The following is a 12,315-nucleotide window of genomic DNA, read 5'->3' as shown; positions in this document are numbered from 1 at the left end:
TATTGAAATTGGACTCATTGATATCATGTTAATTCAAACCACTGCTGGATTGAGTGATAAGGATGCCGACGTCACTTTTATTACGGCTGAATTTCTGTCTTCAGTTTTTAAATTTAAACTGTCTGACGTATCCTGACTAACTTTGTATATCCTGCTTATCTGCTTTATGCCAATAAAGGTATTGTATTGTATATGGATTATTGTTAACGTTATTTTGACCATGTTCTATGCTTAGGTCATCCCATGTCACACCCCACAACGTTGTAATGCAAACCGCCCTGAGCCACATGGGAGAGTGGTATAAAAATCTAACAAATAAATAAATAGATAAATATTCAGCAGTCTCCTCTTCCTCTTGCACCCTTCTGGGCGCCATTTGCATCGTCTTGGTTGCAACCTCCAGGGAGGCGTCTGGGGAGCGGCGAGGCCCGCCGACCTCCAGCCCACCTGGAGGGAAACGCCGCCCCTGGAGGAAGGCGGAGCTTAGGGCACGGGAGCCCCTCCCCTAGCCCCGCCCCCTCCAGGTACTTCCCACCCAGGCGCCGGCCGCCTTAGCAACCGTCGAGGCCGCTGAGGGAGGTGCGCGCGTTTCCCTCCCGCCGCCCTCGGAGGCCTCTTGTCCCGCGCCGCGCTCCGTCCAAGGAAGGCGGGCGAGGCCTGCTCACCTGGGCGGCGCTGCGAGGGGGCGTGACGAGGCCGGCCGAGGAGACCTCACAGCGCCTTCGCCGCCCGCCTGCCTTCCCGCCCGGCTGCCCGCCCGCCTGCCTTCATGGCGTTCCGGCGCGCCGTGGCGCTCACCGCCGCCGCCTGCGGGCTGGCGGGCGGCTCCGTCCTCTTCTCGGCGGTCGCCGTCGGCAAGCAGCCGCCGCAGCTGGTCAGCAAGGCCGGCGGGGACGCGCCCGAGCCCGGCCCGCCCCCGCCTTCCCCGCCGGGCTTGCTGCTGCTGCCGTCGCCGGCCGCCTCGTGCCCCGCCGCCCCCGGCTGGCTGGAGAGGAGCAGCAACGGCTGCGGCTACTGGGACCACAACTGGGACAGGTAGGGAAGGAGGGCGCCGGCCGGGCCGCTTCACACGTGCTCGAGGTGACACGCGTCGGCCGGGAGGGGGCTGCGTTTTGGGGATGCGCAGCGCGTGCGTCGCGATGGGGTTTTGGGGAGGGGTTTGTATGGAATCGTCAGAGTTGGAAGGGATCTCCGGGGTCATCTAGTCGAACCCCCGGTGGTTTTTCATTTAGGATGTTTTGGCTGCGTGTAGTCACGTGTCATTTTGCACGTGGTTTTATTGTGATGCCAGCAAACACCCCCCCGCCCCGAGTATTAGGATATGGGGCGAAAAGGAAGGGTGATATTTGGGATCATATTTATTGTAGCAATCAATACAATGGCTGGTCTTTTTAGGGATGAGCACGTGTGAACAGCCTGGCGGGCAAAGCGGAAGCGGCTTCCAGCGAGGCGTGGGGCGAGCGGGCCACGTGCGCTGGACATTTCTTCTTTGGCGTGGCTTAGTGGCCTTGCCTGAGTCTGTAGTCTGCAGAAGTGTGCCAGCCCTTTTAAAACTGCCTTGCCAAGGCCTACGAGCCATCCACCAGCCTAAAAGGCAGGCAAACGAGTGATGATAATACATTTTTATTTATATCTCCCCCCCTCCTACACTTTGCAACCTGGCTTGGGGACCAGTGCACCTTTCAAGGAGGTTTTGAAGGGATTGATGGCTACTTAAAAAACGTGCCCTGCAGATGTAATTCACCTTTTGACAAACCGGTTGTAAATGTCTTTCAGTAACTAGTCAGGATGACTCAAAGGGAACGCCTTTGTGGGCAATCTTTGCACCCATTCATTAAAAAAAAGCCTTCATTTTAATGCCCCTGACGGTTGGCCTTGCGGGATACTGCCCTGAGCTGCAAAGGAAGCTGGTATATAAATAAATACAAGAAATAAATAGGGCATCTAGATGGCTGTTGTGTGAAGCAGGATGCTGGATTAGATGGTCTAGTAAAGCCATTCATAAAATGTAGTCAAAACAAGACTATTCATATGTCCCTAACTTCTTCTGGAGGGGAAATATGTTTTGAGTGTGTTCTAAAAGGCTTTTAAATCATTGCCTCAAGGGCTACAAGATGGAGGCATTTTTCTTTCTTCCCCGACATTACTGGTTTCTCTTTCGCTTCTTTCTGTAGTGTGTTGTTTCACTCCCTTTTCTCAGTCTTGCTTTTGAAATGTGAAGCAGCTAGCGGTGTAAAATGGTACCTTACTCAGCAATCTGCCTCTTTTTTATTGCAATATTTTTATTACAGTGTGTCAAATAACACTGGGACCACAAAACTCTTCTGTAGCTTGCCTTGTAGCATGTGTGTGTGTGTATCAGGGGTAGTCAAACTGCAGCCCTCCAGATGTCCATGGACTACAATTCCCATGAGCCCCTGCCAGCATTCACTGTTTGACTACCCCTAATGTGTATCATTTAGACATGACTAAGAAGCCAGAAATGTGTAGTGGCCACTGGCAAGATTGGTCAGCTTGTTTTGTTTAGAGAGAATAATTGTACGTAGGTTGTGAACGTAACAAATGGCAGAGCTCAGGTCCTTAATCAGAATGAAAACAGTGCACATGGGGATCCAGAAGCATGCAGTGAGTGATCCTCTATAACAGGGGTAGTCAAACTGCGGCCCTCCAGATGTCCATGGACTACAATTCCCATGAGCCCCTGCCAGCATGCTGGACATCTGGAGGGCCGCAGTTTGACTATCCCTGTTCTGTAATATACAGGGTGGCAGGTAAGAGGTTGCATCTCATTGTCTGTGATGGGCTACCTGTGCTTGTATTCAGTATTCAGTCTGTGTTGGTTGTACTCACTGCATCACTTCAAAGATATATTTCATTGGATTAAGAACTCAAGAAAAACCCTGCTGGGTCAGACCCATGGTCCATCTAGTCCAGCATGCCGCTTCACCAATCAGTTCCTGTGGACAGCCAACCAACAGGGTATGGAGGCTGAGGCCTGATATTGCCTCCCTGCTCTGGGATTCAGAGGCTCCGTGCCTCTCAATGTGGAGGTTCCACTCAGTCACCATGGCTTGTAGCCATGGAGACTGGCAGCAAATTTCAGATTTGAGTCTGAGCAGAGTTGCACCCTTCTAAACCGGTTGACTTGCATGGATTTATAAGGGTACAGCAGTTAAGGGCGCGCTGTATGTGTAGGATTCACATATTTGACATTAACCAGAGTTTTTAGAGCACAACTTTTCTTTTTTTTTAAAATCTGTTGTTTTTGGGGTTATTTATCCACTTTGAGGAGTTGTTGACTCATTCTGGATTGGGCTATGGCTGTCACACAGCCAGGTAAAGAAATTTTAGTTGATAAATTACATGGATATGTTTGCACGTGGATTAACAGAAATTTTGCCTTCAGCCTTTTATGATGCCAGACTATTTCAATGATTGTGGAGTGTTTGAAGAGGTATGAAAAACTTTGGTACATGTTCCTTTTCTGTGTTTTGGACACTCTTTTTCGTGTGCATTCAAGATCACCTAATGTCAGACTCTGTTAAATAGTGCTATGATTACCTTGTTTTGCTAACAATCAGGTTAATCCTCTCCAGCAGCTCATATCACTGAAATGTGGATTCTAATCTGCATCGGCTTTTCTCACGGCAGCACTGTGTGGTCGGCTTTGCACTTTGAATAATTAAAGCAGGATGCCTGTGAATATGATCCTTGATATGAGTTGTTAGACTTGTATTCCCGTTTATCTCACAGCTCTGCAGTGCCTGAAAACATCTGCCTTTACATTTTTAAAATCCCAGCTCTTCCTGCAAAGGGCTTAGATTCCCCCCCCCCCCCCCCCCGTCTGCACAACTACCCTAAGAGGTTGTGACTGGCGCAAGTCTCTGTGTACACTTTGTGGCAGAGTGGGGATTTGAACCCAGGCCTTTCCAGTCGTAAGTCCAAAACTCTAAGACAACATGTATCTAATTTCCTGGTTGGTGTGTGGTATCAGGATATGGTTGAAAGATGGAGATATGTGTCTCTGGTGAAGGAGGTCGTTACTTGAGGGATCCCAGGATGCTTTCAAGCTCCACCTTGTAACCAAGAGCCGGCCTGGTGCAGACTTCTAATCTGGCGGGCCAGTTTTGATTCTCCGCTCCTCCACATGCAGCCAACTGGGTGGGTGACCTTGAGCTTGCCACAGTCCTGATAAAGCTGTTCTGACCAAGCAGTGATATCAGGGCTGTCTCAGCCTCACCCACCTCACAGGGTGTCTGTTGTGGGGAGAGGAAAGGGACTACCCAAAGGAGGCTCAAAGCGGCATATAAGAGCCAACTCTTCTTGTTGCTCAAAAGGTGGCTTTCAAGGAAACTCCCCCTTTCCCCATGGAAGGGTGTGGGCACTAACAAATGAATCAGGCTGTAGATTATTTGAGAGGCCCATTTCTGCCTGGATGGCAGATCTGTGTGTGCTACGTGGAGTTCCATGTTGGTGGGTAATTGAGTTTTTAAATTTAGTATCTGCTATTGATTAAAAAGTCTCCCCTTGGGAATGCCTGAAACAGCATATGTATAGTGAGTGTCTGCGGTTTAGGCTACAGACATTCAGTCAGGGGGCAGCTTGCATGGATGTAGCAAACAAATGATATAAATATTAGGAATACAGCTATTCCACTGCACTTTTCTGTCAGTTTGCTGATGTGAAGGAACATGGTTGCTCTCTGGAATGTGCCCTTCCTTGCTTAGGGGCTGAAATGTAGGGTGAATGAGGCCTAATGAACTGGGAACTGCCCCAGAGCTGTTGCTTATGTTTTGGCCATATTTGTTGAAGTGCTATTCTGCCTGGCATGGAGAATGGAAATTGAGCAGTGTGCTAATCTTCTCCAGTAGGAAGAAGATTCATTCAGTTGAAATCCAAGGCAATTTACATTGAGGTACACCTTAAATTTTGGGTTAATTAAATGCCCTTGTCCTTAATGAATAATTCTGCTGGGATAACCTGGCAAACATGATCTCTTTCTTAACATTTTATGCTGCCTTTGCTGTGGATCCTTGAATCCACAGTAATAGATCTTATCTTTACAGCTCTTTTAATTTAGGATTTAAGGACAATTGTTTAAGCAGATGAAAGTGTGGTTTCTTTGAGGTTTTGTAATTAACCTATTTAAATGAGAAATGCAGCTTTTTGTTTTTATTAAACTCTTCTGTGGAGGTGTGTGTTCAGATTATCTGCACAACTAAATAGGAGCAAAATCCTTCAGGCTTTGAATGTTCTAATGGGCTGCGGTCCTGGCTCGTCTTGGGAAGTGTGAATAGAAGTGATAGTCTTATTACAAACCAGTTGTGTGGCAGCATCTGGTTATACTTGGTAGCCTGGTTATTCCTCTCTGGCATGCCGCTGTAGGTTCTCAGCTGTTGTTGGAAGGGGGGGGGGATTTATACACATCTCCTACTTCAAATGATACATGCCCAATTCTTTCGGGAATGTTGTGAGCAAGCCTGGTCTTGGTGGTCAGCAACATTTGAGCTTTTTAAAGGAGGCATTGCCTGATGGGGAAGGTGGGTGTCGTCCAAACTGATGCTCATGTACCCTGTTGCAGGAACCTGTCGTTGACACAAAGCAATAACTCTTGAAATTGCTTTCAGGAGAGAACCGGTGGCTCTTATCAACTTGAAGAAGAAAAACGAAGAAACCGGGGAGCAAGAGCTCTCGTCCCGCCTCGACCACTACAGAACTAAAGCGACCAGGCACATCTTCCTCATCCGCCACTCTCAGTACAATTTGGATGGGCAAGGGGATAAAGACAGAACCCTGACTCAGTTGGGTATGGCGCTGCGCTGGATTTTGCACGCCTCGTCCTGGGGAGATCATGACGTTGATTGTCAGGCTGAATCTGTTACAACCTTCTTTGAATCTGTGTTGGAAAACGAAAAAGCCGTGACTATGCTGTAACAGTCTTGTTACGTAGATTTTAAGACGTGATCGTAGACTAGCCACGTAAATTGCTACTCCGGGAGCAATCACTTGCACTCCGTATGCCCAGATACTTTATTTGTGGTTTATTGTATATAAAGATAAAGATGATTCTAGGCAACCTCTCCGGAGTGGCTCATGAAATACTAATGAAATAATCCGAACACTAAATCCACTGCGGGTATAAAAACCGTTCAGTGCATGTGTAAAGCTGCAGTTGACTTACAGCGACCCCAGCAAGGGGCTTTCAAGGCCAATGAGAAGCAGAGGTGGTTGGCCATGGCCTTCGTCTGCACATTCCCCTTTGGTAGTCTCCCTTCCAAGAACCAGCCCTGCTTAGCTTTCATAATCTGCCTGGGGGGAAAAAACCCTGGAAAAAAGCAGTTTCTCCCTCTCTCTAATTAAAAAAGCACACAACTTGTATGGACCATTTTTCTTTCTGATTGAATACAATGCTTCTTAAGGCAAGGTTTTACTTAAAGCGTACAGCATTCATTTTTTCACCATTTTTTGAAGTGTGAAGTTAATAGCTTTTTTTTTTTTTTTGAAGTGTGCCTAGGTAGCTCTCCTTCTCTCCAGTGTTGGGTTATTTGTAATTCTGCTTGTAAAAAATGAAGACGTTTATATTGCATTCCATAAATATATCAAATTCATATATCACTTCATATGCTAGCTAAGGTAAATGTGTATTTCATGTGTATATCAGCCCCTCATACATAATTCTACTCCTTAGGCCGTGAGCAAGCCGAGCTGACGGGGAAAAGGCTAGCGAGTTTGGGGCTGAAATTTGATAAAATTGTGCACTCCTCTATGACCAGAGCATCGGAAACAACCAACATCATCAGCAAGCATCTTCCAGGTGAGCAGTTCCCGTCTGCGAGTCTTGGGGTCGAATTCCTGCTAAACAGCTTGCGTGGTGTTCAGCCAGCCGCACTCTGAACCCGGTGGGTTGGGTGTGAAGAGCTGCAAATGGAAGGAACGTAGCAGCTAGTTCTGCTGGATGGAGCTCCTGTGCAATTATGCTTCTTGGGGCAGGGGCCTTGGAATTGAGTTTTTCCCTCATGCACATTGCAAGGCACAAGAGCCCTTTTGTGCACTGAAGTCCCAGCCTGTGCGTGACAAACTTTTCAAAGGCCAAAAAGATGAACTGAAAATGAAGAAGGCTGCTGGTCTGTATTCTTATTTTCTAAACGTTGTCTTTAGTTTACTTTTTGGACACTCCCCCCTGCCCCAGGTATGCTTTTTTATGGTTTTGTCCTAATTGATAGCATACTCAGTCTGGGACAGTTAACTACTGTTTGTTTGGTTTATCCTCTGTCTGGAACACATAACTACTGCTTGTGCGTGAGCTTGAGCCAAGGAGCCGTAACTTGATTTGTAACTTGCCTGGGCTTGAGCCAAGGAGCCAAGGAGCCGTAACTTGATTTGTTTCCACGCTGACCTGACATACGGTGAGGGATGGCAGCTTTGCAACTCTGGTGACTCCTGTAACTAGAATAGTGGAGTAGCTAACAAGACAGTCAGGGCTGGCCACTTGCCACGTTGCAGGTTGTTTGAAAGTCAGTCCTTTTTGGACATTTCCTCTTGTAAACGTCACATTGGCCCCAGTGTCGGAACGCCAGCCACCTCTGAGATTGATGTCCACAAACTGAGAGAAGTTGATAGTGAGTTAGTGATCTCCTATGGCAGATCTCTTCTAAAAATGCACCGCTTCCTTTGAGCAGTAAGAGGGTCAGAGGATGGAGCTCCCCGGTGGCAGAGATGCTCAGAGGATGGGTTCTGAAGGTTCCATGACATACGGCTGGCATGAGTCTGTTAGAAACGTGCAAATTAGGTGTAACTTTCAGGGGCAAAGGCCAACAAAGATACAGCACCCTCAGTAGTGGGGACGCAAGCAAGGGCCAGCTGTCTGAGGCTTGAAGTCCAGTGGCCTACTGGAATATAATGTTATCTCGGGCACTGACTGCAAGGTGCCCTGCAGGTTTGACTAGAAAGGTTCGGAGCTGCAACGTAGGTTTGCTGTGGAGGAACTGTGGGCCTCCGGGAATAGATGTTAGTGACGGTCAGAAATGCACATGTGATGAAGCCACCTGCCAACTAGATAAGGGCAACGTGTGAAGGCTCAAACTACAGGAGCAGTTGAAAGGGCTCAGGGAGTGGAGTGTGGTCCAAGGACTTACTGGGCACTGAAAAGCAGCTTTGTGGCCTTAAGGCCAAGAATGCCAGGGTATAACAAATGAAAAATAAAGTGAGGTGTGGGACGCTCGAGGAGGGCAGAATGGAAAAGTGGCATGATAAGCTTAGATAGGGTAGTAGAGGATGCCATCTGTGGACTGTGCCAACTACTGCAACGGCCTTTGTGGTTTAGAGGTGGCACCTAAAGAGAGGCTGAAGAAATCTTGTGACAGTTGCAATGTACACCTGTGTGCGGAGGCTTGCTTTGCAACCCATGTATGTTTTGCTCCTCAGGGGTGAAGAAAATGAGCACTGACCTGCTGTGTGAGGGATCTCCTATCGAGCCAAACCCTCCCATCTCTCATTGGAAGCCAGAAGCTGTGGTAAGAATTCTGGGTGACTCCTTACTACAAGAGTCTTGTAAACTTGTGCAGTTGTTCAAAATAGATAAAACAGATCTTCTCAGTCTTGGGCTGTTCCGCAGAACACGTGTTCCTGTAGCACTGCTTTTTCTTCAGTTGCATCTTGGCAAGCCGGGTTTGATTCCCCACTTCCCCACATGTAGCCAGCTGGGTGACCTTGGGCTCCCCACAGCCCTGATAAAGCTGTTCTGACCGAGCAGTAATATCAGGACTCTCTCACAGGGTGTCTGTTATGGGGAGAGGAAAGGGAAGGCGACTGTAAGCCACTTTGAGACTCCTTTGGGTAGAGAAAAGCATCATATAAGAACCAACTCTTCTTTTTTGAGGCTACTAGAGATGGGAATAGATCAAGCAAAATCAGCCATCAAACAAAGGATTAAGGCTATAGGGAGACAAATGGAACTTTCATGACCAAGATTATTTGGCACCTCCAAGTTGGAGATATTTTCCTCAGCTGAATAACTTTCTTACCTGGAAATAAAAAATCACAGGATATTCACATTGGTGAGATGGTCAGCTTTCCCAGCTGCAATTTTAGAGGGTCAATATAAGAAAATCTCTAGAGCTGAAACAATCTGCCCCTGTAATTCTGGAGAGTTGGAGACTGTAGAAGATGTGCTATTCAGATGTCGATTCCATACTCCAGCTAGAGTTCGTCTTATCTCCCTTTTACTCCTGCTACTTCAGAAAAAGGGAAACTTCAGCTCCACCTGTGTTGAAGGAAAGAGCCCACTTTCTGTCAGGTTGCTAAATTTGGGGCCTTTGCATACAGAGCACGGCCAAATATAGTTTGTGGTCAAAAATGGGATTCCATCCTTTACAACGGACTTCAATGTATCAATACGGTTTTCACACTTTTAAAAATGTTTTTATTTTATTAATAATTTACGTTCTGGCTGAATGCTGTATTAAAATGAATTCTGATTCTGATAGTGTGGCCAGTAGGGTTTGACTGGAAAAGGCAGAATGCTTTTTCTGCAACTGATTCTAACCTTGAAAGGTGAAGATGCAGAGAACATTCTTTAACAAAGAATACCCATTTCCATCTGCCCTCAGCAGTATTATGAAGACGGGGCTCGCATTGAAGCGGCATTTCGAAACTACATTCACAGGGCTGACGTGAGGCAGGAGGAGGATAGCTACGAAATCTTCGTCTGTCACGCCAATGTCATCCGCTACATCGTCTGCAGGTAATTACGGGACTGAAATAATCTGCTGGGGGGGGGGGGTGCGGCATGAGCGGCTCTTCAGTTGGGTTAGGGAACCACACAGCCGTCAATTAACGCTGGGCAGTCGGGTGCATTTTGCAGGTCTAAGGTATTTGGCGAGGATGAGTGCCCAGTATTGCACGAACAGCTGCCCAGGCAGCATATGATTGTGGGGATTAACTTTAAGCACTTATTCTAATCTCTGTTTCTGAGTAGAGATTTTAAAATAACAGTGCTTCCATACTAAATTAATTTTTACGTTCGAAACGGAAAAGCAGGCGAGCATAAAGCTTTTCCTCCCTTGCTCTCGCTTGCTGGTATTCGCAATTGTTGGCCCAAGCACAGGTGGTTATTAGCAGGGTACTTTCTTGAATGGTCCATCCAGTTGGTGCCTGCTGGCCTCGTGGACTCGGAATAAATTTATTTAGAACATTTCATGTTAAACTGTGGAAAAAAGGGTACGGACTAATTGTTCATCATGCAAGCTCAGTAACCTCCTAGCTCAGGCTTTCACAGCCAGGGTTTTATGAAACTCTGGGGTTTCTTGACAGTCCTGGTTTCCAAAATGAGTGGGAGTTAACTTTTTAAAATATTTTTTTAATCTGTTAAACCTTTATCAGGTGATATGGCCACGTTGACCTACCTACCCCTCCCAAAATGGCCAGTGATGCACCTGGAGGGGGTGGGAAGGGGAGGAGCCCCGGGTGGGCGTGCACACAGCTTTGCTTCCCAACCATGTTTTGCACAATTGGACCACTTCTGAGGTTTCTTGAAACCTGAAGAATATTCAGGGGGTTTCTCAAGAGTAAAAAAAAATCAAGAAAGGCTGTTCTAGCTCCAAAATGGGCTTTTCCCTTATAACTTCACAACACGTTTTGCAGAACGCACTTGTTCCCGTTCACTTGTGCAGCACAGCCAAACCACACAACTGTGCTGTCATGGAACTGTGCTGCCATTGCAAACGGACAGACAATGCCAAACTCCCATGTATGTAACAGCCTTCCCCTCTTTTATGTGTATGTAGAGCATTACAGTTTCCTCCTGAAGGCTGGCTTCGGATGTCCCTCAACAACGGCAGCATCACTCACTTGGTGATCCGTCCTAGCGGCCGAGTGGCTTTGCGAACGCTCGGGGACACAGGGTTCATGCCTCCGGAGAAGATCACACGCACCTGAGCAAGTACCGTGGTGGTCTTTCCGGAGCTAACCAGAGACTCTCCGTGCACGTGTGCAGATGTGGCTCAGTCGGATATCGTGTTTCAAAACTGCTTAACAAAAAACTACCCCTGGCCTCACTTCCTGTGGCAGCAGAAAGACAACCCCCCCCCCCCATGGAAGAGGGTGCACATGGAGACATGACTCTACCGGCACATTCCACCAAGCGCCGCTGTGCATCTTCTGTGTGGCTTGCTGACCTCTCCTGTCCCATTGAAGTGAATGGAGCCAGTGCACTGTCATTTAAAATGGAATGAGGAGTCAGAGACAGAAATCGACCTGCTTAGCAGTTTATCAGTAAATTAGAAACTGTTTGTGGCATCTTAAGTGACTCTCCTACAGCTGGACCTCTGGGAGGGGGGGGAGTGGTGGTATTTCCAAGAGTAGCTGAACTTTCGATAGCTTTAGGACTTGTTGGTTGTTGCTCTCCATTCTGAATCTGTGAGTAGCATCTGGTAAGAATATTCCGAAAGGAAAGGCCTTGAGAATTCTGGGCAGTGGCGTCTTCTCTCCCCTGCACCTCTTCACAAAAAACAAAATGGTATCTGGGAAAATGGGCTCACTGTTTGGCAATATTCTGGGTGAAGGTGATCAAAGACAAAACGTCACAGCTCTTTTCTCGCTCATCTGCACAACTGAGATGATCTTTTCAATAGGTGAGTGGTTTGACCTTAACATGCACTCCCTTAGAGTTAGGCTGAAAGCTCCCACTGGGCTGTGTCCAAGTCCTGTGCCGTTAAGAATGACCAGGGCTGACTACTTGAATCGTTCCATCACCTTACACCGGAGGTTAGAGCGAGCACATCAGAGACCACTTGGTGCTATTGTATTACGCTAGAAAGGGATTGGGTGAACCTCTTCCCCCTAAACAGCACAACCCAGAATACTCCTGAGGCAGGCGAAACAGATCTTGGGGAAACTCCTCGCCTAACAGCTTAATGTGCGCTTGGAATTGTGGCCCAGAACAGGGGAGGGGGGAGGATTGTTGTACTTCTGAAATGTGGTGGTAGTCTGTCTTTGATCAATGCAAGAAATTTTTTAAAAGTTATTAACTTTGTAAAATGCCTAAGAAACAATAAAAGAATGTTTGTTTTAAGAATTGAAGCTGCAGTCTCCCATGACTGTTATTTTTGGACTTTCTTGTCCTTTCATCAGTACTGTAAAATTGGAATTCTTCCTCCACTGCAGATGAGGGGAATTGGGTGAGTCTTCTAAAGCAGGGGTTGTCAACCCGTAGTCCTCCTCTACATGCTAGGGGCAGCACCAACCCTGGGAAAGAGGCTACACCTCAGATGTAGAGCATCTGCTTAGCATGCACAGGCAGTTCCAGCTGGAAGGACC

At 47.3% G+C, this 12,315-nt stretch overlaps 1 protein-coding gene across 2 annotated transcripts; it reads left to right on the top strand.

The window, feature by feature from the left end:
* Positions 1 to 552: 552 nt before the first annotated feature.
* PGAM5 (PGAM family member 5, mitochondrial serine/threonine protein phosphatase) lies at positions 553 to 12,078 on the top strand. 2 transcript variants are annotated; one of them, XM_077307696.1, is made up of 6 exons: positions 553 to 1,035; positions 5,628 to 5,806; positions 6,689 to 6,814; positions 8,425 to 8,513; positions 9,612 to 9,742; positions 10,785 to 12,078. In XM_077307696.1, exons 1-6 carry the CDS (start codon positions 770 to 772, stop codon positions 10,933 to 10,935), a joined length of 942 nt encoding a protein of 313 aa, XP_077163811.1. In that variant the 5' UTR covers positions 553 to 769; the 3' UTR covers positions 10,936 to 12,078. The 2 variants fall into 2 exon arrangements, with proteins under 2 accessions (XP_077163811.1, XP_077163810.1); XM_077307695.1 differs by having other exon boundaries at positions 554 to 1,035; positions 9,609 to 9,742.
* Positions 12,079 to 12,315: the final 237 nt, after the last annotated feature.

Source organism: Paroedura picta, chromosome 13 (assembly GCF_049243985.1).
Source record: "Paroedura picta isolate Pp20150507F chromosome 13, Ppicta_v3.0, whole genome shotgun sequence".
NCBI classification, from domain to species: domain Eukaryota; kingdom Metazoa; phylum Chordata; class Lepidosauria; order Squamata; family Gekkonidae; genus Paroedura; species Paroedura picta.
This window is presented reverse-complemented; position numbering and strand designations above follow the sequence as displayed.